The 27,638-nt window shown below is 47.4% G+C and overlaps 1 protein-coding gene across 2 annotated transcripts in view; it reads left to right on the top strand.

Moving 5' to 3' along the window:
* The window catches only part of GRIK4 (glutamate ionotropic receptor kainate type subunit 4), a 172,748-nt gene that overhangs the window by 105,651 nt on the left and 39,459 nt on the right, over nucleotides 1-27,638 (top strand). For both annotated transcript variants that reach the window (XR_004550317.1, XM_034069546.1), the window contains exons 3-8: nucleotides 2,069-2,233; nucleotides 8,114-8,211; nucleotides 11,393-11,558; nucleotides 15,347-15,525; nucleotides 18,137-18,190; nucleotides 27,239-27,400. Coding sequence is in view for 1 of the 2 variants with exons in the window: in XM_034069546.1 (XP_033925437.1) it covers nucleotides 2,069-2,233; nucleotides 8,114-8,211; nucleotides 11,393-11,558; nucleotides 15,347-15,525; nucleotides 18,137-18,190; nucleotides 27,239-27,400 (824 nt within the window). In the remaining variant the exon portion in view is untranslated. The remainder of the gene's footprint in view (nucleotides 1-2,068; nucleotides 2,234-8,113; nucleotides 8,212-11,392; nucleotides 11,559-15,346; nucleotides 15,526-18,136; nucleotides 18,191-27,238; nucleotides 27,401-27,638) is intronic.

A 27,638-nucleotide genomic window follows, 5' to 3' on the forward strand; every position in this document is an offset into this window, starting at 1 on the left:
GTGGTGGTTTTCTCTCAGAAGCCTTGCAGGGAGGTAGGAAGCAGTAATGGGGGCTCTAGGAGTGCATTTAGGCTGTGTGGGTCCTTTCTTTTCCTAAGCCTGCCCCTTGCTGTGAGCACTTCCACCTTCCCCTTGTATTTGCTGCCAAGGTGGAAGGCAAAGTTCCCATTGAATCAGAGCAGAGAAGAGGACCTGTTGGGGGTTGCTTTGTTGTTTTACCCAGCTGTAGGGAGCTCTTAAAGGTTTGCAGAACTAAGGATGGAAAATCCCTTCCTGAATGGAGACAGGAAACCTTTGTGCAAACATTTTTGCCTTGGTAGCCTGAGGAAATAAGTTGAAATGCTTTGGTTTTGATGCTTCTGTGTTTAAAGTGTATTTAACTGTGCATTAGTGGAAGTCAGTTGTGTTTGGAAACCTACACATGAAGAATCTACTTGCAAACGTTTTCCAATGTAGTGATTTTGAAGCTTTAAATGAGAAAATAATGAATCAAAGAATGCTGACACACACTCCCCCACCACTGATGTTTAATTTCGCTGTGTCAGCACCTGGAATGTAAGCAGCACTTGGGAATGTTCATCAGCTCCAGTACATTGCTTCCCCCTTTCCTGGAAACGGGGCTGCAGTGAGGAGTTTGCACACATCAGGTAGTTTTGTGTATGAGGACTTTCTTCTCTGTCCGCTGGGGAGCTGGGCAAGCTGCTTGCTGGAGCACTTTAGCTTCCCTGCTTCTTTGTCATTAAGATCCATATCGATGCTTAGGAAACCTGTGATCCGTGCCCCTGGCCTTAGAGGAGAGCACAACCTTCTTTCTTGCATAATGATATTAACTGCCTTAGCTTTGCAGATAATGATGCTGCTTGTGTGTTAGCTGAGCGCCTGAAGGACTGGGAATGTTCACCAAGACATTGTGCATATCATACAAGAAGTATTGCTGTGTGTTCCTTTAGCAGGACTTCAGCTTAGCTCCCATAAAACTGGGATAAAGTAGGAAAAGAAGGAGCTTCTTAAGTGGGTATCATCAGGATGCAAGTAACTCGGACTAGCTTAGATATGCTTCACCAGTGGATTTGGTATCTAGCTACCTTCTACTGTGGGGGTCAGGGCAGGATGAGGAAGAAGAGGTGCTCTGCAGCTTTATGGGAGAAGGGGTCCCATTAGGATGAGCATAGCAAAGCTGAGAAAAGAGCCTTGAAATGCAGTGCAAATGGGTTGTAGAAATTGGGCTGTGCTTTGAGGTTTGGGGTTGGTTCCAAGCAAGTCTCAGGGGCAGAAAAGCCAAAGTAATGGGACCCTGAACCTGGGACACGTTTCTTTGTCTAGGCTGTGTAGGAGGAGACCTCCTGTTAGCAAGGATAAACCCACGGGGGTGCAGAAGTTGTGCCAGCTCATGATGAAACACTGTGATGAATGCTCGATTCCAATCTCATTTTGCCTTCCATCAAGCAAATAAAAATACCCCACACTATCTCCTGTGCCTAACACAGATTTGAGTGGGCAGGCCCAGGAGCTGAGTTCAAGAGTCAAGTGCTTTCTGTTTGACAAATATTTGTCCCTGCCCACCCACGGCTGCCCACGTGCTTCCTGAAATATTCCAGCTATTAGCATCGTACCAACGCGCTCTCAAAGGAACAAACAGAGGCTATCTGGGGACGTTTTCCCTTTGTTAGGATGTGAGGCAGTGCCTGGATCTGAGCCGTTTGGGGCTGCACGGGTGGATGTCCCTCTTTAGAGCACCCAGTGCGAGCGGCTGGCTGTGCTGCAGTGGGTGTTAGGCACCACCAGGTCCCCAGCAGTGGAGGTGGATGTGTGATGCTGCAGGTAACACAGTCACTGCTGCAGGGATGTGAACACCCACTTGTCTGGCAAGACCTGGAGGTGGGCGAAGCAGCGGAAAGGCCGCACGATGGAGGGAGGATGCTCTAACAATAGCACAAGTGCTGATGTGGTGGCTGCTTGCATGGCACTGGAGATCCCAAAGGGAAGGGAATGGTGGGGCTGGGAGGTGTGGAGAGCCAAGCTGGGTGCCTGACAATCATAATCTCTGCCATCACCTTTGCTTCCACAGCTGCCATCCTGGATGACCCCATGGAGTGCAGCAGAGGGGAGAGGCTCTCCATCACGCTGGCCAAGAACCGCATCAACCGTGCGCCCGAGCGGGTGGGGAAAGCCAAAGTGGAGGTGGACATCTTTGAGCTGCTGCGAGACAGCGAGTATGAGACAGCGGAAACCAGTGAGTATCCTTCCATGGAGCTGATCCTTCCCCAGTTCTGCTTCCTGCTGGCTCACAGGAGGTGGCTGGCACACTGCACAGAGTATAAGGGTGTGATGGTCAAGGGAGGTACAGAGGGTAAAAAGCATCTTTGTGCTTCTCTATAAGCACTGGAAAGAGCCACATGCGTTGATTGATCAACACATCTCTGCAAAGACCCAGACCTGCCCTTGCTGCCTGAGCACAGTCAGGTTTGGTGCAGGGGTTTGGTACACTCTGGACATGGGTGCAGCATTGCCTTGGGAGCTACATGGGATCTTTAGCAGCACTCGTGATGAGTTCAGCACCAGCCATGCATTTGGAAGGGCTGCGTGCATCCAGCGCAGATTACAGTGGCACATTAACAGGAATAGGCTTTGCCACCATGCAGCTCAGTGGCTTGGGACAAATTATTTCTTTAATCTCTGTGTCAATAAACAGAGGTAATGGTACAGGAAGTGATGCTCCTTTGCGAAGTACTTTATAGTGTGCAAATAAGAGATGATGGGCAAGTTTAGTGCAATTAAGTTCTTTCTAAAGCCCCACAGAACGCTGTGTGTCAGCAAACACGACAGCTCTTTCAGTGCTTTAGATTGGCAGTGGGTTTGTTTATACAAGGGGAAGTTTTCAGGCGATGTTTAAAATCAAGTGGATTGAAAAGAGCTGGTTTTGAAAGGCAGCGTACTTCCCATGTTGCTGTCCTCGTAATGCAAATGGGTCTCTGCTGTAGTTGCTCCTCTCGATGCCCATCGTGCCAACTCCATGCTGATGACTAAAGGAGAAATTGATGGTTAGTGGCCACAGACCTCTCAGGAGCCCGAGTGAAAGAAGCCAAAAAGATCTATAACAGGTTCTGTAAGAGGGAAAATCCTTTGGAACAGGATTATGGTCCCTTTAGAACTATTTTTAAGATGACCTTTAGAGTTCAATGGAAGACTATTATTTTTTATTACAAGTTAGCTTGAAAAAACTGGAGAAATAATTTTAAATAATAGGGATTTTTAGCCTTATTTCCTAGTGGTTCACTGTTCCAAGCCTTTGTAATCTGCAGGGTATCCCCAAAAGATGTGGCAGTGCATTGTGATCTAGACAAGCCTGGTTTTTCTATGCAGCTTTGGTGTTCTGTCCAGCACTGAACATCCGTGCATCTGGGAGGCCCCATGGTGCACAAACCCAGTGCTGTTCAGGAGCATCTCTGGGTATGTGGCAGAATGGGCTCGATAGGCCTCTGAGATCAGCAGATTGCTCCTTCATTTCCTGAATTAGTGTTTGCATTATTTATAGAAGCATTCAGTTAATAAAAGTGCATTTCAGCAAGTACCTGTATGGCTATTTTTAGAGCCTGTCACCCAAGAGGCAGTCTAGATTAAGATCATCACATGCAGCATCACGGGGACTGTTCAAAACAGCAGTTCTCCACCTTTTGTGAGGTTCTCATCCCTTTTGGGCTTTCCCATCTGTTGAGGCTTGTGCACATCCAGAGCCATAGGGTGAATGCAGCCTTACCAGCCAGACCATGCAGAAGGGATGGGGACTGCTGGGTTTCCATTTTTCAAGCAGAGGAACACTAATTTGCTGGGAATGAAGTATTTTGTGCAAGGAACTGTTGATTTCAGCAAATGTGGTCTTGAGGGAGAATGTGGAAATGGGATAAGTGAGGAAGAGGCAATCTTCTGGGTTGAATTTTCACCTCAGGGTGATTCTCTTGGTTTCCTTTACTTGAGCTCATGGAGTGTAAAAGGTAGAAATTGGAGCAAACTGATGTGATTTTGGTCAAGTCAATATTCACACAATTTTGCAATGTGTTATTTGCCTTTTCTTCAGAGAGAAAAGTATCTTAAAGCATTTTGTATGAAAGGAGAAATCCAGATTCCACATGGCTTCTCTATTAATGTCACTGATTTATACTGGTAGTAGAGGAGAATCAGATCCTTTAACTTACATTTCAAGGCTTTCATAGCTTTCAAATGTCTGCCTTCTCAGCTTTAATACAGTGCTGATATTCGTTATCACACGTAATATTAATAAAAGCAGTTGAGATGTTTTAACCTATGACTGCAAAGCTGTTATACATCTGTTTAATAGTGATCTCAAATTTCACACCCTGTGAATCACCCTCAAATATCACAGCCAGCATGGTTAGCCAACTGATATAGGAACACTGCAGCTCCCCCCCATCAGTGACACTCATGTACAGCTAGTGCTTCAAGAGAAAGGGTCTTTGAGAGTTAGTTTTGTTTTCTAGTTGAGGTATTATCTTTGTTTTCTTCCTGACTGACTCAGGCATCTTCCTGTTAGGGAGGCCATAAAATCACTGTTTGGATAGCAGGTAAAAGATGAGTCAGTCTGAATCACACCCAAGCATGGGTTGCTGTTTCTGCTCTATATATGAATGGAGACAAACACTGACTGTTCTGGTATGCAACACCTGTGAACTCCTGTGTTTTGAAATGGTTTTACAGTGAAAGGTTATGGATAGAGGGTTTTTTGCTGTTACAAATGAAGCCTGTTCTCTGTGTTTGATGTTTCAGCTCCTTTTATGGAGATCCAAAATGACTTGTTTAATCATGTCTATATCTGAAACACCTTATTCCTTTTGATGTCCGGGGAGGGACAGATTTTCTGCTTGTCACCCTGTCCCCTATCATTTCATCAGTCTTTTAAGCATCCTTTTGATGTTAATCCAGACATCTTGGGGCAGGTCAGCAGTCAGAGTGAGCAAGCAACTGGAGGATTTTAAACTTTTATTTATTCATGCTAATACTTCAAAGTGCCTGATACATCCTTCCAGGGACATTGGCTTGAATGAGCTATTAACTGCTCCACCATCTCTGATCCTGTTGGATTACACTGCTTCTGGTTGTGGGGTCCTGGTAAGAAGCATAGAGGGGGCTGCAGGGAGCAGTCTTGGAGTCATGGTGTAGGATGCACTCTCTATAGCACGGTCTGTTTATGCACTTGATGTTTTCTGTATGAGAATCCTGTCCTGACCAGTCCTGTCATTCAAGATCCTCTGATATGTTTGGCAATCATGGGAATGGTGAAGTAATTGCCTACCTTCCCTGATAATTTATTTCCAATTAGAGGCAGGAATCTTCTTCGCATGCTGTATGAAACCCTTGTGTCAGGTGTCTGTTTGCAGTGAAAGAGATGCTGTGCTCTGCACTCTGGGTGGATGCTCTCACCTGAGAGCTTCCAGCATGATTTAAACAGGCAGAGTTAATGGAAATGCTTGCCAAGTGTCCTGAGACAGCAGGTGAAAGGCACTATGTGACCACGACAACCTGGATGTATATGCATTGAGCACAACTCATTTGTTGTGCCTTTTTATGTTCAAACTAAGCACATATTTCCCTGTGCTATTGGAGGTTTTAAATATGATGTCACTTCAATGTCCAGTATTTCCAGAAGTGCTGCATTCTAAAACCCATAAAAGTTGGACACAGTCCTGGGCAGAGGTGTTGGGGTGTACAGCAACCAAAAGTGCATCCTGTGCATTATATCTGAGTGGCAGGGGCTACACCAGTGTCTTATGGTTGTAGTCCATGTAGTTATCAGGGATGAATCTGTGGTATAGGACAAACATTTCTACATCCCTAAGTGCTTGTCTGAATCCACAGTGTCTATAATGGTAGCTAGGTTGAGCCTTTTCTCCCTGTGGAGAAGAGCAGCATCAGGTAGTGTTCTAAAATAGGAAATGTGCTTTGATTACAAAAGAAGCTTCCCAAACATGGCCAAAACCTTCGCCTAGGGCACCTCCACTTTGTTTCCATTCATTTCCCTTAATTTTGCTGGATGTTTCACCCTTGGAGTGATAAGCCAGGTCTTTTTCTTCTGCCGGTTGTTACAATTCTGTTGCTATGACTACTTAACTTGCTTTTGATTCTCAATACCAGAGATGAGAAGAAAAACACTCGGCAAACTTTTCCCTGCATCCACAACGAAATTCCCCTCGGGACTTTCACCCTAATGACCTGCAGATAAGAGGGCTTGGAACAGCTTCTTCCTCCTAGATGCTGAATTGCAGAGCACCCAAAGGGCCTACTTGCAGCTTAGAGGGACTGATGAGAACTGCTGAGATAGTATGTGGGGTTTCCAAATTGCTGCTGCTCTTATTTAAAAGGATCTTCTGAAGAGGTATAAGTGCCTGTAAATTTTTAAGCAGAGAGGAAAAGCAAGTGCTGGATTCCTTTGAAGATGCTGCAGGAATACATCAGTAGTGGATGGAGGTGGTGGAGGGGCATGGAAGGAAGGAAAACCCGAGAGAAGAGGCTTGTGCTTGCACTTCCTGTAAGAAGGCAGAGCAGTCAGAATGTACAGGGTCCATACATAGCAGTATGTGGAGTTTTTCTTTCAAGAGGCTTGGAAAGAGCTAAAGCCACTTCCCCAGAGTGACAAACTACATCCTCAGCTTTAGCATCGTATTCCAGTCAGGAGGCTGTGCAGACTTAGGTAGTCTAAGGCCAGAGATGACCACCTTCATTAGCTGATCTGCAGAAGGTGGACTGTAGATGTTCACATGGTGAACACAACACTCAGCCCCATAGCCCTAAGCATGGCTCTCATTTCATACCCAGTCTTGATTTAAAGACCTGAAGTTGATAGAGAACCTGCTCTGATCTGTAGTATGACAGTTCCGATGATGAATTCCCTTCACTACAAAAAATACATCCTGGTTTGACTTTTCCTGGCTCCTTTTTCCAGCCACTGAATCTAGATAACTTTCCACAACCATCACAAAAGCTTGTCTGACACGTAAGCCAGGGACCTGCGGTGAGGATGGTGCTCTGAAGCAGACTGCCCATTTGATACTGAAGAGGCACTATCTGTAGCATCTCAGCTTCGTGATCCAGTGGTTTAGTTTTTGCATCTCAAAATGCTGTGAGCTTCCTTTTGCCAGAGCTGATAAGTGCTTGTGGTGCCTCTTTTCACCCCGGTGCCATCCCCTTTCTTCACTTGATGCCAGTTGAGCAAATGCAGCTTTATCTGTCTGGAGAGGAAGGAGCTGAGTGCGCGGGGCTGCTGAGGCAGGTCTGCTATCTCGGAATAAGCTATGGCCAACACATGTTCAGATGAGCCTTTTGGAGCCCAGGGATTCAGGCGGAGGGGCTCTCGCCTTCTGTTCACGAGGCTTTGCCTGCACAGGCTGCTGCAGGAGTGCTTGTGAGCATCGCGGTTGATTGGGATGGCAGCAGGGAGGTGACACCAGCTGGGCTAGTCCTTGGAGTGCCATTTGGCTTAATTTGTGCTGTGAATTAAAAGGACAAAAGGTTGCAGTTTAACCTGGGAAACTTGAGGGGAAGAGATTTAACTTCTTCATTTTGTCAGAGTGGTTTTATTGTTCTGCTAACCTGGGTGGCATGGAGACAGGAGTTTAACTACTGCCGGGGAGAAACCGCACATGAAAAACAGTAATGTGCTCCTTGTTATTACCACTGAGCTCTGCAGAGGGTGAGGGAAGGAATTCATACAAGTTTGTTTGCTGCTGGATGATGCTTTGAAGCCAGGCGACTGCTGTGCTTAGCATCTTCCATAAACTTTAGTTACTGTTTTCTCTTGGAGAATAGCAGTGGGGTCACAAAGGGATATTATAAGAACAAATCTCAGTTCTGAGCTGGAGAAGAGATACTGGGGCTTTGGGGAGAGCTCAGGTGGGAAAAGCTGGAGAGGAGGCTGTCACAGGCAGTGGGGCCGTGCTTCAGAGGACATAGTGGAATCTTAGGGGGACTTAAGTGGCAGGGATATGTTTTGTGGAGGAGATGATGCCACATCCTTAGTAAGGTGCAGCAGGTACTGTAAGTGTGTCTGTCTGCTCGACACTGATGAAACCTAATGCATGTTTCCTTTCTCTGGTGCCCACAGTGTGCCAGATTCTCCCCAAAGGAGTTGTGGGTGTCCTGGGACCTTCCTCAAGCCCAGCCTCGAGCTCTATTATCAGCAATATCTGTGGGGAGAAAGAGGTAAGTGGATGAGCTCCGTGTTGGAGTAAGTCTGTGCCATTGTGCTGAGTGACTTGGCCCTCGTGCCCAGTGGAGGTAATACAGGAGTCCTGGCTCCTTCCTCCTGGTGTTTCACAGCAGCCTGGGGTGAGAGAAGTCACCCACCATGGGTAAGGGCCATGCAGAGATCCTGACCCATTCCCCAGCCCCATGTTCTTCATGTTGTCCTTCAGACGGAAGGGGCTCTGATCGCAGCAGTGCTGCGTGCTGCCGGGTGCCCAGATTCCCCAGGAACACAGCATTTTGCTGCTGATTTACTAAGTATGGATGAGGTTTTCAGTTTACCACTGTACTGAGCAGCAGTGCCATCTATACACATCCCATGCAGAAGGGCTTTCTGCAGCCTTGAAGGGTTTCATCTGAGGTTCTTGTGTCTATGCCAAGTCCCAGGCAGAGCTGCACAGCCCACTGCAGCTCCCAGCTCTGCCTTATGCTGCCTTCTCCCTTGCCTGGGTCTGCCTCTGGAAGTTCGTGTTCAAGTCTGGTGTTCCATCCCCATGTCCCAGTTATAAGGTGGAGTAGGGACATTGCCTCCATTAGGTAGGGGAAGTGAGGTACATCCCTATGGTATTCCAGGTCATCCTTGGCAAAGATGACTTGCTGTAATCGTCTTATCTGCTATATTGTCCTTCCCGTGATCTGCCATGGCTTCTAATGACCCAAGCTGACAGCTTGGTTCATCACCCTTCTCTTAAATTGTATGTTCTTGCAGCATCTTCCTTTTGCTTTTCTCTGCTTCCCTTGTCCTTGTTTTTTACCTGGATCCCTATTTACTTCAGCTTCCCTCACGTGCCACCCCATGCAAACCATATGGGGTGCAAAACCCAAAGCTTTGCAGGTGCAAATCCTGGCCAGAATTCCTGGATGTGACCTGACTTTGTGCACATACTTGGAAAGCTGCACCCCTTTCAGTTTGCTGCTATTCCATCAATGCAAACCCCTTTTATCTGTGTCCAGACTATGTGCTTGATTTAATATTGTATAAGCCTTGAACCATCCTGCACTCATCTGGCTCTGCTCAAGGGAAAAGAAACCGAGTTCTCTTCACGTAGTTCATCCCTTTAAAGCCGGATAACATCTCTCAGCCTTTCAGTGGCCTCCCTCTGGAGCCCAGGAGGGGAGTGCCTGGAACTGAGCACTGTAAATAATTTGCATTCACAAATGACTGCTGTTCTTTGTTCCTTGAGCATCAGAAGTGTTGGAGAGGAGGAAGAGACGTGTTAGACCCTAGTGCCTTTGGCTGCAGCAGGATGGGTCTCTTGAGAGCACTTTGTAGTGCTTTTTCCAGCTAAACGTCCCAGACATGTGAGCCATCCCAGGTAAAGGCAGCTCTGCAGTAACAGATTGCAAGTGTTTTTCCCCTGGAATGCATATTCAGTCTGAGTCTCTGATCTAAGTCTCTTCATTTGTTTTGCTTGCCAGCAATGAAAAGTGAGTGCTAATGCCCTTCTGAGGCATTTGATTCTCAAGCTTGATTTCTGCTGCCCTCCTAGTGATGTAAACCTGCAGTTTCTCCCTGTGATTGATATCACAGTAGCATCAGTTGGTGCCGCTATGTTAAATGGGATGTAGCAGCCCATCCAGAGCCTTTACCATCAGCTAAAGGAAAGTGTCCCCATTTTACAACCAAGTGGTGGGGTGACTGCTCTGATGCTCACCAGGAGCCTGTGGTATAACTGGGGGGATGAATCGTGTCTCCTGTGTTAACTCTCTAGTGCCTTTGGCCTAAAGATGTCCAGAAAGGGGTATTGCACTGGGGCAGAGCTCTTGGAAAGGAGAGGAGGGCTCAGGGACTGAAGGTGAGGTCTGAACCATGGCCATGGGGCTTGCAGGAATTACCTTCACCTCTCTTGCCTGGTTGTGGTTGTAGCTGGAAGTCTCAGGCTCCATCTGGCTCCCAAGAACAATCAGTGTTGTTGTGCTGGAACTGCCTTGTCTGCTCTGGTTAAAGGAATTTGCCTTTTGCTTACAGTTTCCTTCTCTCCCTGTTAGCAGAGCCTGGGATGAGGCCTGTGGGCTGAAATTAAGGCAGATAGCAGCTTATTACTCTTTAACTTTCCTATTGCTAACCAAACAGCTTATGCTGTCAATAAAGCAGCCATCGCGAAGTGCTAATAACCTTTCCCACGAGGAGAGAGATGGGAGGCATAGGACGATAGCTTCTGGAAGGACTAATAATGGAGGAAAAGAGGACTTGACACTCGTGTAATGAAGCCGAAGCAGATGTTTCCCTTTCTCCATCTTCTCTTTCTTCCAAAGAATTCATTCAGCAAAAGGAAAACAATATTCCTTGTCCTTATTTAGCTGAACCCCTCAGTGTCTGAGCTTGGTCTGTCTGTTCCCTCTATACAAAGCTATGAGGTGTGCAGCTGAGCTGCCTTGGAGGGAGCCCTCAGGCTGTTCCCTGCTCCCACATTCCCTGGATATTCCGCTCCCACCTCCTGCTCTGCCCTGTTAATGACACACACAGCACTATTAGGACTTGTGGTTAAGTCCCATTGGAGCTTGCCCACCATATGGTCACCAGTTACCTCTCTGCTGATGACAACAGTCCAAAGCTTCTGGCTGCTGCATCTGTTCCTCTCCCTCCTGAGCCTCACCAGTGCAGGGTCATCTTGTTCTTCCCTTCATCTCTCCTAATTACCCGATGACACACAGCTACTGCAGGCAGAGGTGGGTTTGCAGCGCTCCATCCATCCAGCACACAGCAAAGGGCTGGGGGGCTCCAGCATGGGCTGTGTAACTCCCTGCCTGCAAAGCTGCCTCAGAGTTTACCCAGGCAACAAACCCAAAATGAAGTGAGGACAATTAGTACCCGAGCTAATTAGGTTGAACTCATCCAGTATGGTTTCCTGTGCTGTAATCACAGCCCCCATTGCCTTTCTCTGAGTGGCTCAGCAAGACTTTTCCTGATCCACTCCTTCCTGTGGCTTCTCGTTGCTGTGATAATTATTTTCCTCTGCTATAGCACAAATCCCACCTTCCTCTCTTCACTCTGGTGATGCTCCTGCAGTTTTATTGGGATATTTCACTTTCTGCCCGCTGTGCATTTCGCACCAAAGGTCCTTTTTTGGGTAGATTTACTTGGTTTTATTCCTTTTTCCTCTTTAATTGTGCTTTCTTTCCCCTCCTCCCCATTTAGGTTCCTCACTTCAAAGTGGCACCGGAGGAGTTCCTGAAGCTGCAGCTCCAGCGGTTCACCACCCTCAACCTCCATCCCAGCAACACCGATATCAGCGTGGCTGTGGCAGGAATCCTGAACTTCTTTAACTGCACCACTGCCTGCCTCATCTGTGCCAAAGCTGAATGTAAGTCATTGCCAGGCTGGGTTCGGCTGCCCCTCTGCACCCAGCGCCTTCTGTTCTGCCTCCTTCTGCATGTCTGGTGCCTGCTGGAGAGGGTCCCACAGGCAGTGCATGTGAGCATCCCAAGGTGTGCATCTCGCCTGGTTGTGGTGGCAGGGTCTCTTCTGTTTGCAGCAGGTCAGCACTCAGTCGGAGCAGCCTGAAACAGCGGTGCCCTGTGGGGCAGGTTTCCCACTCTGTTGCCCTATGGAGGTGTTTGTGAGAGGAGGAAAGGGGATAGGGAGAGACTTGCCTGCCTTCTGTTTGACAATCTGAAGGGTGTTTTGCTTGCACAGATGGGTTTATATGAAGAGTAAAAAAAAAAGGCTTAGGCTTGTTTCTGGAGATTATTTTAGGTAATAAAGCCTTTTGAAATATGCCTTTCCCAAACCTGTGTGCCGTTTGTGGCCTAAAAGCAGGACTTGATTAATAGTCAATACACTGCATACCCTCTTGGGCTCTGCAGCCATGCATCTGCTGGTAATTGTGCATCTGGATGCTGAGGCATTCACCTCAGCAGGACCATATTCATCTCAGCAGACCTTCCCTACGGTGGCAGGAGCAGGGTCTGTAGCACAGTGGTTAAAGTGTGTCCTGTGCTTTTTAAGGTCCGTGTGTAGGTAGATGGCTGCTGCGTTGTACCCGCACCAGTTGTGCTTTTATTATCCTGTAGCCAGATTTGTCAGCGCTAGAGCTGATCATACAAACAAGCCTAGAAAAGGGGCTTTGAAAAGGCACATGGATCCAGGGAGAGCTTTGGGATACTGGCAAGAGCTTAGCAGTATCTGACGGTGGGGCCAGGATCCTTTCCAGCTAGCCCTGGGCAAACTTCACCCACCAGCAGCGTTGTGGCAGACTCCTGTACAGGAACAGACAGAATAAGAGTGTCTTTGCCTTTTTCTCTTTGCTTTATGTACCCTGAGGAGACCACATCCTCAGCTGATGTAAGTCATTAAATTGCCTTCAGGAAACGTGCTCAGATTTACCCTAGCAGAGGACCTGACCCAAAATGATGCCATTAAAATCATGTAAATGGTCTCCTACATTGCTCCTGGTGCTGGAATTTTTCATTGTCTAAGCTTAATTTAAGCAAAATGGAAGAAAAATAGGAAGGAAGAGAAGATAATGAGGTTTTCTCACCTGCATGCTCACAGCTCTGTCCTTGCACTGCTGCTGGGCACAGAGCACACATAGGCATCAACACACTGCTGTGCTCCCCTGCCCTAATCCTTAGGTACATGCCAAAACATGCAGGCGTGTCCCATGGAATACAGCATGATTGTTCATTTAACTGGATCCAAACCTTGGGAACTCAATAACTCACATTAAAATAACACTCCTTTAATTGAACCAATTCCATTAGTTTCCCTCTGGTACCACTGGATAACTCAATATTTAGGATGCACTGCACAACCCGAGTCCTTTGCAGACCCAGGGAAGAAGTGGGATGGGTGGTGTTCATGCATGCTGCTCTTTGTGCCCAGTAAGGACCTTTTCTGAGCTAGGCTTAAACCACAATATGCTCTCACTATAATGAAGTGCAGAAAAGGTATAACCCAGCCCCATGCAGAGCTCATTTTCCTTTAGGACAGGTAGCGCTCCTAATCATAGTCCCTAAACAAGTAACTTAAGGCAGTTTGAGTTTCTGAAAGGTTCCCTGGAGGCAAACAGGGGAACATGTGAGCTATCTGCTCATCAGTGAGGAAATGGTGGTTGTTTAGGGGTGGTTCTTTCTTTCTTTCTTTCTTTCTTTCTTTCTTTCTTTCTTTCTTTCTTTCTTTCTTTCTTTCTTTCTTTCTTTCTTTCTTTCTTTCTTTCTTTCTGTCTGTCTGTCTGTCTGTCTGTCTCTTTTCACTAATAACCTTTCTTAGGGTTATTAGTGAGGGATGTTGTTATTTAGGTCCCAGGAGGCAGAGTCATAGCTGTTTTGGTTTAAGTACAAGGCTGTGTGATGGGACTCCTGGGTCCTATCCCGTCACGCTCATACTATCACTGTAAGGAGCCGCATCCTTTCTCTGGGGACCAATTGTAGTTTCTTCTAGTAGAAGCAGAAAATGACCCTTGAAGTCAATTGAACTTGGGCCAGCCTAAGTGTAATGGATGGTGAACAGAATAGCGTTATGTGACTCAGTTTCTCTGCAGTGTGAAATAGATCAGGTAGTTTGTGAACTGCTCTGAAGTGGCTACAAGGTAGGATCTAATATGCTGGAACCAGAGATCAAATGCTTCCTTTTTAGCCTGGTCCTGTTTCCTCCTCTCTGTGCCTGATGTGCTTTAGGAACCTTGCAGCTGGGCTCTGCCTTGCTCACTTCCTCACCACAGAGGCCAGGGTGATGTTTGTACCTGAGACTTGTGCCCCAGTGAGCTGTGGGCTGGAGGAGAAGGCAGCAACAGGGGTGCTGATGTAGTCAGCAAAGAGGAAAATGAAGAGGAAGCTGAGGGTCTGTTGTGAATCACAAACTCATAGCCGCTGGCAGAAGGATGCTCTCCAGTTTGCAAGATTAACTTGGAGCTGAGAAATACAACCTGTGGTGTTAAGGAACAGGATCTGATTTTATTTCTGCAGGAAATTAAATGGAAAATGTACATTTCCAAGGGGTATAGCTGAAGATTTCCCTCCAGATGCCCATCTCTTACCATGGATTTATGTCCTTTTGAAAGTCACGTTGTGGTGTAAATCTGGGTGTGCAGAATAGTGCAGCTTTCCCTTCACCTTCTGGTGAATGAGCACTTTCCTACAGTCCTAGTGTGGTTAGGTTAAGAGTAGAGCTCTGACTTGGAGACTGAATTTGTTTCTAGGACATCATTCTGCTGATGGTTCTGTTCTTTTCAGTTTGCTTCATGCAGCTTTCCTTCTTTTTGGCCCATCTTTCTGTAGGGATGGGATGTGTGTCTTGCTGATGATTACATCTGGTGGACTCTGTGGTCAATCAGACTTGACAGGAGGTTATTTCCTGCTGAAACTCAGCAGCTGGATAGAAGAGGCAGACTATCAAATATTCTTTCTTGACTAAGGAAAGCTTTGACAAGAGCTTTGATGTCCTACTAGACATCAAGGAAGCTGTGTTGGAAGGAGCCATTGCGGTGACCTCGCTGCAGGAAGAAGCTTGAATGAGAAGTGTTGAAGGCAATAGGGCACAGGTCCAGACAACCTGGGACTCATCCATGTGGATGCTCACTAATTACTAAGGACCATACTCCCAGTTTGTGTCACATATTTGTATGTAGACCTAATGTGTTTTAGCAACGATCTGTGCTTTGACTCTCAGCAGAGCTCTCCATCCTTAGGGATGCATGCCCTTGGAAGATAGCAGCTCCCATCAGAGTGTTTTAAGATCTCCAGACTCTATTGAGTCATGCCTTGCAGGGCACTTCATTTGGGAGGTAGTAATGCAAAGGCTTAGGAGGGGGGATCATCCTCCAGCTACCAGTGACAACCAGAGCAATCCTGCATGCAAGAAAACAGTGGAGAAATGATATGGACCCTGGGGTCCTGACCAAATTTATATCAGCAGTTTTATCTCTTCCCAAGAGGCTTTGTCTGGAGTACAGCTGGAGTAACTCCATCATTCCCTGGGAATGAACACAGGCGCAAGCAGTGAGCCTGTGCTGCAGCCCCAAATCCTTTCCTTCGCACAGAGCTGCAGGACTGCTTCCTGCTGGGAATGACTATGGGCCATGGAGAAGTGCTTTGTAAACCAAGCAGAAAATTAAAGGTCTCTGCTTTTTTTCCCCCTACCTTTTATTTGAAGGCCTTTTAAACCTGGAGAAGTTGCTTCGGCAGTTCCTCATTTCCAAGGACACTCTCTCAGTCCGGATGCTGGATGACAGCCGGGACCCTACCCCTCTCCTAAAAGAGATCCGAGATGATAAAACAGCGACCATCATCGTACACGCCAATGCTTCCATGTCTCATACCATTCTGCGGAAGGTAAGTGTCTCTTGAGCATCACAGTTGTAAGTGCTGTGGCTTTCACTGCATGCAGGATGTAAGCATGTTGTGGAAGGGGTTGTATGACAGGGGGGTGTAAAAACTCCTGCACCAGCACTGGAAATGGGGAATTGCCACTGATGGAGTTTCGGGGGAAAACCATTTGCTGTCTTTCCAGGACTGTCTCTATAGAAGCAATGATTCAATTGCTCTGAGCTGATGTGTTTGCTGTCTAGAAGTGGTGTGTGCTCGTGGCTCCTGATGCCCTCAAACAGCGGAGGAGAGCTGCTGTAGGCACTCTGAAATCAGTCAGTCAGTGCCATAGGTTTTGCTTTTTGTCTCCAACTCCATTTATGAGTTTTTGCTTCCTTTTTTATTGTCTTATTAACCAAGATTTAGTTTTAATCGTGTTTATTTTTAAATGGTCTCTTGCTGCAGTTTTTAGCATTTGGTTTGATAGACTACTTCAAAATTGAGCAGTGGCTCCAGATGGAACTACAAAGTTGTGTAGAGTTTTCCACATCCTGGAAGGAACAAGAAGGACTTTCCTTGATGGAGGCAGGATTTAGACAGTGGGGTCCTCCCTGCTGGGGCAGGCTTTATATATGGTGCCCTGGCTGTGATGTCAGGGACTCAGTCATTCAAAGGCATTGGCTGTACCAGATTTATTCCTGATGACAGGCAGCAGGAACCATTAGAGCTGTTTTAATTATTCACTCCCACCTTCCCTAACATCTTTATTCCCCTGCTTGTGGTTTAAAACAGGCAGGTTTGGGGTTTCTTGGGTCCCTTCTATGCAGGGGGAAGGTGTTGTGGTTCTTTACTTCTCTCTTCTCTCCTGGTCCTTCGTGCTGCCTGGCTGCTGAGGGCTGTCCCCCTCCTCTGTTGCTATAGTGACTTCCCACCAGCACACAGCAGTGCTCTTCATGCACCTGCCGTCTCCCTTCCCTTCTTGAGCATCCTTCTGCCACGACTGATAAAGATGTCAGAGATTGCCATGCTCTTGCAGCAGTGGAGTGAAACCTAAAGCAGTCCTCCCAGCTAGAGGATTGCAGGTAATAAATAATGAGCTTCTGATCTGGCAACTTCCTGCACCCTGGGAGGCTGTAAAGTGTTTTCCTTATAGAGGTGCAAGCAGGGTAAGGAGTGAGGTTATGGTGAGCACATGGGAACATCATTGGCCTCTGCCCACAGGTCACCAACAGCAAGAAAAATGTGCTATTGCTCTGAAAGTGCCTCGTGTTGGATGTGCCTCAGGAGAGACCAGTCCTGGCCTCGCACAATGAGAGAAATTGCAGTTTCTCATCTCTTCCCCTCCACATATGGTCTGGAGACACATGGTTGCTTCCTCGATTACCAGCCTGTCCCGGCTGCCCACCTGCCAGCGGGTGGGTTAAATGGATGGGAGCAATGCTCGCAGGAAGGGCTTTGTTGCTCGCTTTGATTTTCTGCCCTTGAAATCAAATGTACTGACTTCAAAGGGGGTCAGAGGAGGAGATGATATTATCACCATCCCCAGGAAGGGAAAAGGGAGGGAAGTGGGTGCCAGGGTTTATTGTGTAGGGCCAGTGACTGAAAGGCAGGGCTGCAGCCTCCTCTGGAGTCATGGTGCTCTTGCGGTCAAAGAACTTTGCTGTGTCCGTTTTGCCACTTGTGCCAAGGGCAGGGTGACAGTGTGCAATCAGATGGCTGGATACAGCCAGTCCAATCCGTGATCAGTCAGCATCCATGGCTCCCTGCTGTCCATGTCAACTCCCACTGCAATAGTAGTGGCCTTGTTTTTTCACAGACACAGGTGAAGAACAGGGAGGTATAGGGATGGATGTGATCTAAGCCACCTCTTTGTATCTTTCCTGCATTCACTTTCTGTTGTAACCATCCTCCAGGTTCTGGGGGAGATGGGAAGTGACTAAACCCACGCTGCCTTTGGTCCTTCCCTCCCTGCCTCCAACTCCATTGTGTGATCTGGGGTGATGGGAAAACCTCTTTGCCAAGGTCCAGAAGCAGTTTGATACCAGCTGTGCTTGGCAGTGAAACACAGGTTTTTAGGAGGAGCTGCAGATTAATCCCCCACTTTGCTGAGCATCTGTTCCCACAAACAACTCCTTGTTTACTGGGAGCTGTGGGGTTTGGAAAAAGACCTCAATGATTTGGTCTAGGATCATTGCTATGGGGGATGCAAAAGCTTTTGATTCCAATGGGCATCTTCCTTCCAGGTTGTCCTTGTCTGGAGTGGGGCCACCTGCAGAACCCCCATGTGTGATGTTGCAGAGGGAGCAGAGATGGTCGCAGGGGACCAGACCTGCGGCTCCTGCATCATTGGGTGGTTTCTCTCTGCCAGGCAGTCCCTGTGCATGTACTTTGTCAGTGCTGATGCAGACAGGAGACATCGGATTAGGCTCAGTCCTGCTGAGAGATGGGTTCCCCAGACTTTAATTTCACAGGTCACATCGTGCTGCTGTGTCCCACCTTTTCCCTCCTGCAGGAAGACAGCAGCGCTTGCACGGAGTGATAAGGATGAAGAAGCAAATGTGGCCCAGTCTCTGCCTTGCCGGAGTGGAGATTGAAGATTGTCAGGCTCTGGTCTAATCTCCTTTCCTCTCCTTCACAGGCAGCTGAACTGGGAATGGCGTCTGCCTATTACACGTATATCTTCACTAATCTGGTAAGACACTTCTCTCAGCTTTTCTCCCATGTGCGTGTAGAGTCATGTTAATGGGATCCAATCTCCCTGGCCCATGGGAGCATTGGGAAGAGCGACGTGCTTGCGGAGCTGGAGTTCTGCAGCAGAAAGGGGATGGAAGCAAGTAGAGGTGTCCCCTTGCAAACCTAATTATCAGTCAGGGAAGTCTTGCCCTGGCCTTTAGGAGGTGAAAGCTGCTGGGTTCCTGACAGCACTGATTCATCCCATATAGCTGTGAAAGGATTGGCAGGCATGGAGGTGGTGCAATGAGATGTGTGGGTCCTCAGGAAGCCCCAGCAGATGGGTGGTTCCTGACCCATCTGACTGGCTCAGGAGGGTTTTGCTGGAGGTGTCAGCCCCTGAGCCCTTTACCCATGGGGTAGGTTGCTTGGGATGTGCACATGGAGGGCATCACAACCCTGTGCTTTTCTGCTTTGCCTCTGAGAGCAGCTGTGTAAGACAAAGGGAAGATGATACCATAAACATTGAGAGGCAGAGCAGGGTATATATTCAGCATGGCCCCTGGTGATTTGGCTTTATAGCTACTAATAACATTAATGGGGGGATCGTGTGGTTAAATCCCTGTGTACTGTGCTAAACAAGGAGTAATGGGCTTAGGCAGCAGCAGGGGGAAACCCAAAATAAACATGAGAGAACCTTCTCTTGCTGCAGCAGCTCCAAGGCCCTTGAACTAGCTGCCAAGTGGTGTGAGGGAGCGCTGCCACTGGGGAAAGCAGATACCTACCTATTAATGCTGGTGTGGGGATGGTGGGAACCCGAGTGCGGCAGGATAGGGCAGATGATTAAGTGGAGGTGCCTTCCAACCCCAAATGATACTCATCTTCTCTAATTTCTATTAATATTTATGCCAGGGTGTGTGTGCCAGGAAAGCCGGGAGCTGAATCACGCTTTGTGTTTGGGTGGGAGACAGACGGGAATGGATGGAGCCAAACATGTAGGCAGGAGAGGAGGAGGGAGAAGGAGTGAAATGGGGGGGTTGAAAGCCAAGAGAGCAATTGGGACAGAGAATACAAAAGGGGGAGGGGAAGGAGCTGTCAAAAAAAAGGAGAAAAAGGCAAAAAATAGAAAACCTCACACGCTTCCTACCTGAACTAATAGCATCCTGATTCCTGCTTAGTGCTCAATGCATAGGTCCTAATGTTGCTCAATATCAGTCCAGAAAGAGCAAGCTTCACTGCTCCCGTTAATTCCCGTAGCCAGGAAAGCAAAAGGAAGGGATGAACCAAGGGGGAATCAGGCAGTGATGGAGACTGGAGGAAAAGCTGTGCCCTTGGGAGGATGCTTGTTTTAAGGCAGTAGCTACTGCTTTGTGACTTCTCACCCCCAGTACTGGCCCTGAGGTGGAGCTGGTAAGGGACAGTGACCATCCCCATCAGGTCCTGCTCACAATGTTAACCCACTCCAGTCACTTCCCAGTCCCAGCAAGTAGTTTTCATGTTGCCTTCTGATCACAACTGTGTTGCTGTGCACCCCATGGACAGGGACTATGCACATGGTAGGGGATTCTATTTGCGCATCACCAGCATCCTGAAGTCTGTGTTCATAGATGGTATTCAGACAATAGAACTATAAAAACTAAGGTCCCCACCACTGCCACCACACTAGTTTCAAGCATGGGTATGATTAAACTTTTGCTTGGGGTCAGAAGGTGGTATTTGTCTTTGAAACCCATTCATCCAGTGTAATGCAGTTATGGCAGGTGAGAGCGAAATGAGTTTTGTTGCCATTCCCTCTCACAGGGTATTAATCTCTTTACCCAGCTTATTTTACCACTTCTTCCAAAAGACCAGCCCTCAGCAAAACTGCTTTTTTGGCAGGGACTGTTAAAGGTGACATCGGGCAGAACCTGGGCAGATGGAAGAGATGTTTAAGGAAATTAGTAATATTTAAATGGGGATGAGAGATGGGAACGAGCAATTTAGACTAATAAATCTGGAGGGATTACCAAGCTCCTAATGAACCCTCTGAGGTTTTTTTGCAGTCGCTGCCTAATAGAAAAGATAAAATCATAGTGAACTGCTGTCAAGGGGAGCAAGAATAAAGATGGCTTTAAATGGAGGGCGAAACCTATCAGACGGGGAATAGGCAGTCTGGATAGCATTAAGCTACTTGGAGGTGGGAAAAAAGAAGAGAAAAGGGGATAAAATGCTGAATTAAACACCTGCCCTGCGGCTCTGGAGGGGAATTCTGTTTCTGTCTTCCAGCATTAATTTTACCTAATAAGCACATCCCAGCCGACAGCTAGCTGTATGTCTCAGCATTTCCCTCTGCGGAGGCAAGTTACTGCAGCTCCCCTGGCACCGACCCATGGGAGAGCGGTTTGGGGGTGACAGCTCCTCCATAGCCAGCCTGAGGACTGCAGAGAGCAATGGGGAGGCAGAGCAGCACGGGGAAGCAGATGCCAGCCTTTGGCAGGAGATGGAGGGAGCAAATGAGGAGGAAGCCTCAGGCCCCCGATGCGTTTCCATCGGAGCCGAGGCAAGCAGGCTGATGTAAAACTATCCAGAGGCTAATTTACTGCGTGCAAATTCATTATCAGCCTCTTTCAGGCAGCTCAAGGGACCCTTTTTGTCACTAACACAAGCTCCAGGAGTCCTAATGATATTCACAGAACAGGTCTGGTGCAGTTTTCTTTCCCATGTCCATCATCTGTGTGTGCAGTACTCATGACACCCTCCTGTCCTCAGTCCCTGTGCAGGAAACCTCAGTTTCTTCCTGACATCTCCACATGGTGACAAACTTCCTTGCTCTGGGAATTACCCTTCTGGGAGGGTTGAAATGTCCTGAACTAATGGCAAACGCTGTCCCAGATCATCCTCCTTTCCCCACTCCCCTGGCACCTTGTGACCATGTAAAGGGGTGAAGGTGTGCTCCATAATAATAGTAGAAACATAATAATAGTAATAATAAATAATAATGATGATGGTGCCTAGTGCTCAAGTAGAGCATTGAAAACATAGAGAAATGTTCCTCTTAGTGCTGGAAATCCTTGAAATCAGTGCAGAGCAGAAGGGGTGTTGGATGCCTCCAAAATCCTGTGCTACAGTTAATTCTGTTGGCTTATTAATTCTCTTGTAGCTTGTTATTTTTGCCTTCTTTTTCCTCTCTTAGTTTTCATTATAAGTTATGGACCTCAGGCTGGGTTTAAATTTCAAAACACTTATCAAGGAGATTAGATGGAATTAATTGAAACAATTAAAATTATTGCTGTAGGAAGGAAGGTGTAAAGGAGTTTTACTAGTGCCCTAAGTCAGATGGTCTGTTCGTGGGATGCACTTTTGCTCCCTGACAATATTGTGCACAGGTGGTGTGGCTGATAAAAAAGCTGCCATGTTCCATTTCCAAAGACCAGCTAAATCAGTTCTGGTTTGGGGTTTTTGTTTCTTGTGTTCCCTTCTTTGTTTAGTGATTTATAAAGGGGTTGGTCCTTATATAGGATGAGGTTATTAAAGCCCTGCTGTTGCTCTGGATGGCCTGTTGGAACTGGAGGGGAAATGAGGGTCCAAATAAGCCAGACAACATCACACGTTTCAGTGGCAGCTTGTCATTATGGTAACATCCTTTGGAAGGAGGGAAGGATGTAAAGTAAAGCAGAGTGGACAAGTATTTGACCAGGGTTGTGGCACTGAAGTTTTCAGTCCTGCCTGGTGAAATTACCTTCTCCTGGTGAAATGATCTCTTTCTGTGCCTGCCTTTCACGGTGTGAGCTCCAGCATGGGTTATGGTGTTTGGCCTCACTGCACCAGGTCTGCTGGCCGCAAACCCCCTTGCTTTCCTTACGTGAGTGAGAAGGTGGACTCTCTTGTTATGCTTTGACAGATTTTCCCTTGCAGTCCAGCCAGCCTTCCTGTTGTCAGGAGCTGATGCAAACCTTGTTGGAGAGCCCCGATCGTTCTCTGGATTTATGGGTCATATTTTCCATGGCATGTGGTAGCAGGGCAAACAAATCAGGGTTTTGCAAGGATGCCAAAGCAATTTCTCCTCATTCTAGTTAGCATGAGAAAAGGAAGATTTAGATGAAGCAATAACTGTACCTCCCTGCGTTTTGCTGCCTGTGCTACCTTACCTGTCTGGGTCTTCTTTATGTGTTGTTCAGAGTCCATCCTGTGCTTGATTTCCAGTTGTTGAGTAAATCATTGTCTCAGATAGAGCCCAGGCCCACAGACGTGTGAGCAAACCTCTCTTATCCTCTGCCCCCATGCTGTCTTGTCCTATTTGCCTTTTGGTCTTCCAACCCCTTGTTTTCCAAGAGCTGTGTTTTCCAGGTCCCAGCCTTAGCACTTGACCTCTCTTGCTCTTTGAGGATCTGTCACTTCAAGCCTCAGGCTCCCTGCAGAGGAGTTGCAGTAAATTGCTTTCACGAAGGATGTGGGCAATGTATTTTCCTAAAGTGCTCTCGTTTGAAGAACAGCCTCCAAAACTTAATAGCTCTCCTTGCATGAGGAGGTAAAAGACCCATCATTACCAGCATATGGCACATTGATGTTGTGATGCATCAACTTGCTAAGAGCGATCAGATTATATATGGATGGTTCCCCTAAACTGTCCCTGAGTTCATTGAGATTGCAGTTCCTCTCTAACTACGTGAATGCCCCATAACAGTGCCTTGGGTAGGTCTCCCACATGCACTTACCTGCTTAAAAGGCCACAATTTGTTGCTGTGATGACTTTCTTCTTCCAGAGGAATTGATTTTTACATATGCCCATTATAAACTTATTGACTCTGTTAATAGTTTATAAACAAACTGAACCTTTCAGGAAAACCATAAAGCCCTTAAGGTAATATTGTCCACTTGAGCAAAGAAATAAATGTGTTCTTACAGGAGCTTAGCAATGATTAACAGACTCAGCAGCTGAGCCCTGAGGGCAAGAGGGTCCAGAGAGGCAAAGACAGGTATTTTCTCCACTGATACATCTATCAGAGCAAGTTTGATGATCTGAGGGGAGAAATGGGCAGTGATGGCAGTCCCTGGCATGCCTCTTATGGAGAATGGGAGGTACCACCCATCCCCTGGGAAACTCATTCACTTTAATCTGTGTTCTGTTGATATGCACTTTGTCCTATACTGGTACTCTTGCTGCTGTTAATCACCTCCATCAGTACAGAGCAGTGTAAGGGACTTCATGACACATGAGCCTTATGTCTTTTCAAGCTCCTTGTGAGGAAGCCATATGTTTGGGTGTCCCTGGAGGAAGAGCAAACCTTCTGCTCCCCTTTCTGTCAGCGAGTCTTGCTTTGGAGTCAAGATGTTGTTCATGCAGAGCAGTTGCACCACATCTGCTCCGTGTATATCGGACCAGGATGGTACTTTCTGCCCCTTTGGACTGAGCTTACAAGTCCTGCCACCCATGGCCTGGAGACAGAGTCCTTGGACAGAGCTTTGTTTGCCCAGAGAACCAAGAGCTAAGGTACTTCAGCTCCTCTGTTTAATCCTAAACCAGTGACTCATGATGCACACTGGTGTCAGCAGTGAAGTCAGTAGAGCTGTGCTGACTTTGCACTAGCTCTTGTCTAGAAGCTGCCAGGCAATCTCAGGATGGGAATTGAAAGGCTGTGTTTGGAGGGTGACAGCTTCTCTAAGCACCAAGTCCTCTTGAAATGGAAGTTGTGCCAGAGTGAGACCTTAATAGAGAAATGGAAGCCTTGGCCCAGTATTCTCCCTCCCATCCCACGTAAAAACAGAGAAGGAACAGTGTGTTCTGGACCCACAGAGGGCTGAGCCTGGTGTAAATCAGCCTTCGCTGGCATCTGAGGGCCAGATCCTTGGCTGGGACTGAGGGGAATGAGGTCAGTGCAGCATAGAGAGTTTACAGCACCAGGCATTTCTGCTGCTGAGCACTGGGCAATGACAGTGACAGAGGGGGGCTTGGAAGCTGTTAGTCAGCAGATCCAAAAATCCAATAAAGTCCTTGCAGTGATTGAGAGAGGAAATAACCGTGTGTGTGTGAGCGAGGGAGAGGAGGGAGATGGACATCGTGGAGTCATTGAACAAGTCCTGTTCCTTCCAGGGCTTTGGGATGGGGTAAGGCCAAGCCGGGTGTGGGAAGGTCTCGGGGTCACTATAAATGAAACAAGCCCATCTTTACATCTTTATCCTTGTCTCCAGTGTGCAGGTAAGAGCTCACCGTCTCCCTGCTCCCGGGTGATCCAGGTTATTAAAAATGTGATAAGAATCGAGTCGGGAGCAAGGTTCTGCACACACAAATGGGATGCAGAACAGTATCACCACCACAATCAATAAAGCTGGAAGGAGCTCGATAGCTGATGCAGAGTGCTGAATAGCAAAGCGGCAGTCTGAGCAATTACAGGGAGCTGCTCACTGAAGTGAGACCACAGCATGGTAGGGCAGGGGAGTCTCGAGGGCTCACAGCTCCACACATGAAACAATATCTGCTTATGAGGCAGGCTGCTATGACACTGATCATCATGGAATCGTAGACTGGTTTGGGTTGGAAAGGACCTTAACATCATCCAGGGATGCCTCACACTAAACCAAGTCACCCAAGGCTCTGTCCAACCTGGCCTTGAACGCTGCCGGGGATGGAGCATTCACTTCTTTGGGCAGCCTGTTCCAGTGCATCACCATCCTCACAGCAAAGAACTTCTTCCTTATATCTAACCTGAACTTTCCCTCTTTTAAACCCTTTACCCCCTGTCCTATTACTACCGTCCCTGAAATTATCCCCTTCTTGACTGGCCCTTTCCATGCAGAAGTCCCCAACCTCTTCCCAGATTTGGGAGGGAGGATGTGATGGATGGCAGTAGTGAGGGAAAACCTCAGCCATCCTTTGCGGCGTCTACTTTAGTTTGGGAGTGCATCACTTAGGTGCAGATCTGGAAGGATACTTGATTAATGAGATGCTTATATATGAATGCTGACTTTGATGCTTTGCATTGTAAGGCACATTGTTAACCCACGTCTCTTCTAGGCTGAATTGTGCTGTCAGGTTTTTAATTGCCTGCTGTTTTTAGCTCTGCGCCTCAGTTTCCTCCTCTGTATTCAAGGCATAATAGTTTCCTGGCAGGAGTCCCCAGGAGGCAAGGCAGCCCCCTCTGATGCTGAGCTCATACGCTTACATGCACTGTGCTGTGGCAGTGTGAGGAGCAGTGTGCTGCTGTTGTGTTATAGAGAGGGAAACAGGGCAGGAGGGGATCTCCATCAGAAACCCACCAGCACATTGCAGGAGCCCTGCTGCCAGTGGGAGCTGAGGTGGGAGAGGACTGGTGGGTGCCAAGTCCCCGTTGGGATCAGCTGGCCTGTGATCCGAATGTGCAAGTCAAGAGAGTAATATGCTTGTACCTCATGGGTTTATGTTCCTAATGGAACAGAGAGTGTAGCCTGTAAATCTCCTGATCCATAACTCACAGCTAGCGATGCCAGAACATCCAAGCTCATGGCCTGAAAATCATGAATTACAGAGCTTGCTTGTGTGGCTTTTATTAGCCAGCTTCTCCAAATAGTCTAAATGTTCAGGTCACTCCATAGCTTTTGTGTGCGGCTGTAAAGTGAGAGTGCAGGTCGAGTGCTGCATGAAGCACAGAAACCCAAGAGTGATTTCATCCTCTAATAGCTCCTCCACTGCTGTCTCCCAGGGAACCCCTTTGTATTCAATTAGCTAATGTGTGCCTAGCACTTGGAAAATATAGAGTACTATAGAATTGCTAAGTGTTGTTATTTAACAGCACATATTTAGTGGTTGCAGCCCTGTATAGAAGTCAGAAAACCTACTCTGTAATTGCCTGGTGCTGCTGTAGGATTTGCTGTGATTTGAGCAAAGCCTTGGGGATTTCTCTTCTCTAAAAGTTGATTAATTTTGGCTGCAGACCCTCTGGGGCTGCTTTCCCTGAGGTCTCCTCCCACAGAATGATGGCTTTTGGTGGGTGCTTTAAAACAACAGGCTGAAAAGAGGGGTCAGAATTCAGACAGATGGGATTTGTGTATCTGGAATTCACCTTGGCTTGGTGTTTGATGGTCTTCTCTGTGCCCCAAGATGGACTGGTCAGCATGAAGGAGCTGGGTTGAGATGGAGGGCACAATGCTGGTCAATCATTGCAATTGTTCTAGTGCAGGGAGGGGGGGAAAGGCATTGGCAGTGGAATAGGTGGTGATGAGGGAGAAGCTGTTTGCACCCATCTCTGTGATTCACTCCTTGGGTTCTCCAGGTATTTGTGCAGGCAGAGGAGGCTATAACACCAGGGGCAGTCAGGCAGCTGCTTGTATTGTCCCCACACACACACAGTTTGCCCCCCAGCTCTGGCTTGGGGGGTAAGTGGTATTTTGCAAGGGCTGAACATATCTCCTGCTGCTCTGCTTGCATCCAGGATCTCCTCAAGCCCAGGTTCTCATTAGCCATCTGCCCTCATTGCGTGGGTTGACAAGATGCTGTGGGTGAATGGATAACCTGTCAGGAAGGCAGGAGCATAATATCATTCAAATGAATCAATAGTTCGCAAGCAATTTCATGTTACCTAACGTTAATGCGGTTGTGTCCAAAATGCACTTAAATCCTGTGCCTGATCACATCCTCATGGGACATTGCCGTGCTGGAATAGTCTTGTAAGTCCATGTTTGAGAGATTTACAGGCATTATTCCTACATGCACCCGTGTGCAGGAAAGATAAAAAATGCCTCAACTTGCTGAAATCTCATAGACCACAGAGCCAAAAGACATTTGTATTAGTGATGGAAGAGAATGGGCATGCAGCAGCCTCTGAAACTATCACTCCCACTTTCTCGCTCCATTTTAGCAATTAGCAAAAGAGAAGTTAGTGAGGAAGGCACCCTGGTTTAGGACAAGAAAGCCTGGACTTTGCTTCAGGAAACTGGCTTTGTTGTGTAGCTGCTTCCATTGATGTGAGCAGCAAAATAGAGCTGTCGGAAGAGCTGGTTAATAAGGACTAGCCCCACAGTCAGATGTGGTTAGCATTCATCATGGTATCTAGTGGTTTTGAAGCTTTTGATACCTATTTTCTTCCCTAATCCTGTTTTCTGTTTGGGATTGTTGTAGGAGTTTTCCCTCCAGCGCCTGGACAACCTGCTCGATGACCGAGTCAACATCCTGGGGTTTTCCATTTTCAACCAGTCCCATGCTTTCTTCCAAGAGTTTGTCCAGAGCCTCAACCAGTCCTGGCAGGAGAACTGCGATCACGCTCCTTTCACTGGACCAGCAGTAAGTAAAACTCATTCCTATTGCCTCCCTGAGCTGGAAGTTGCTATAGAGCAACAGGAAAACCTTGGGAAAAGAGCTGGTTCAGGGCAGACAATGCAGTGTGAAGACCATGTGAAGAGGCAGAAACTCTGGTCTTGAATGTATGGTTTTGACTACTTGTTCAATCCAGGTAACCCCTGTGCTAAAGAGCTGGGACACATCACCAGGCTGATGTCATAGTGCTGTGCCTTGGATTGGC

Source organism: Melopsittacus undulatus, chromosome 15 (genome assembly GCF_012275295.1).
Source record: "Melopsittacus undulatus isolate bMelUnd1 chromosome 15, bMelUnd1.mat.Z, whole genome shotgun sequence".
Classification (NCBI taxonomy): Eukaryota; Metazoa; Chordata; class Aves; order Psittaciformes; family Psittaculidae; genus Melopsittacus; species Melopsittacus undulatus.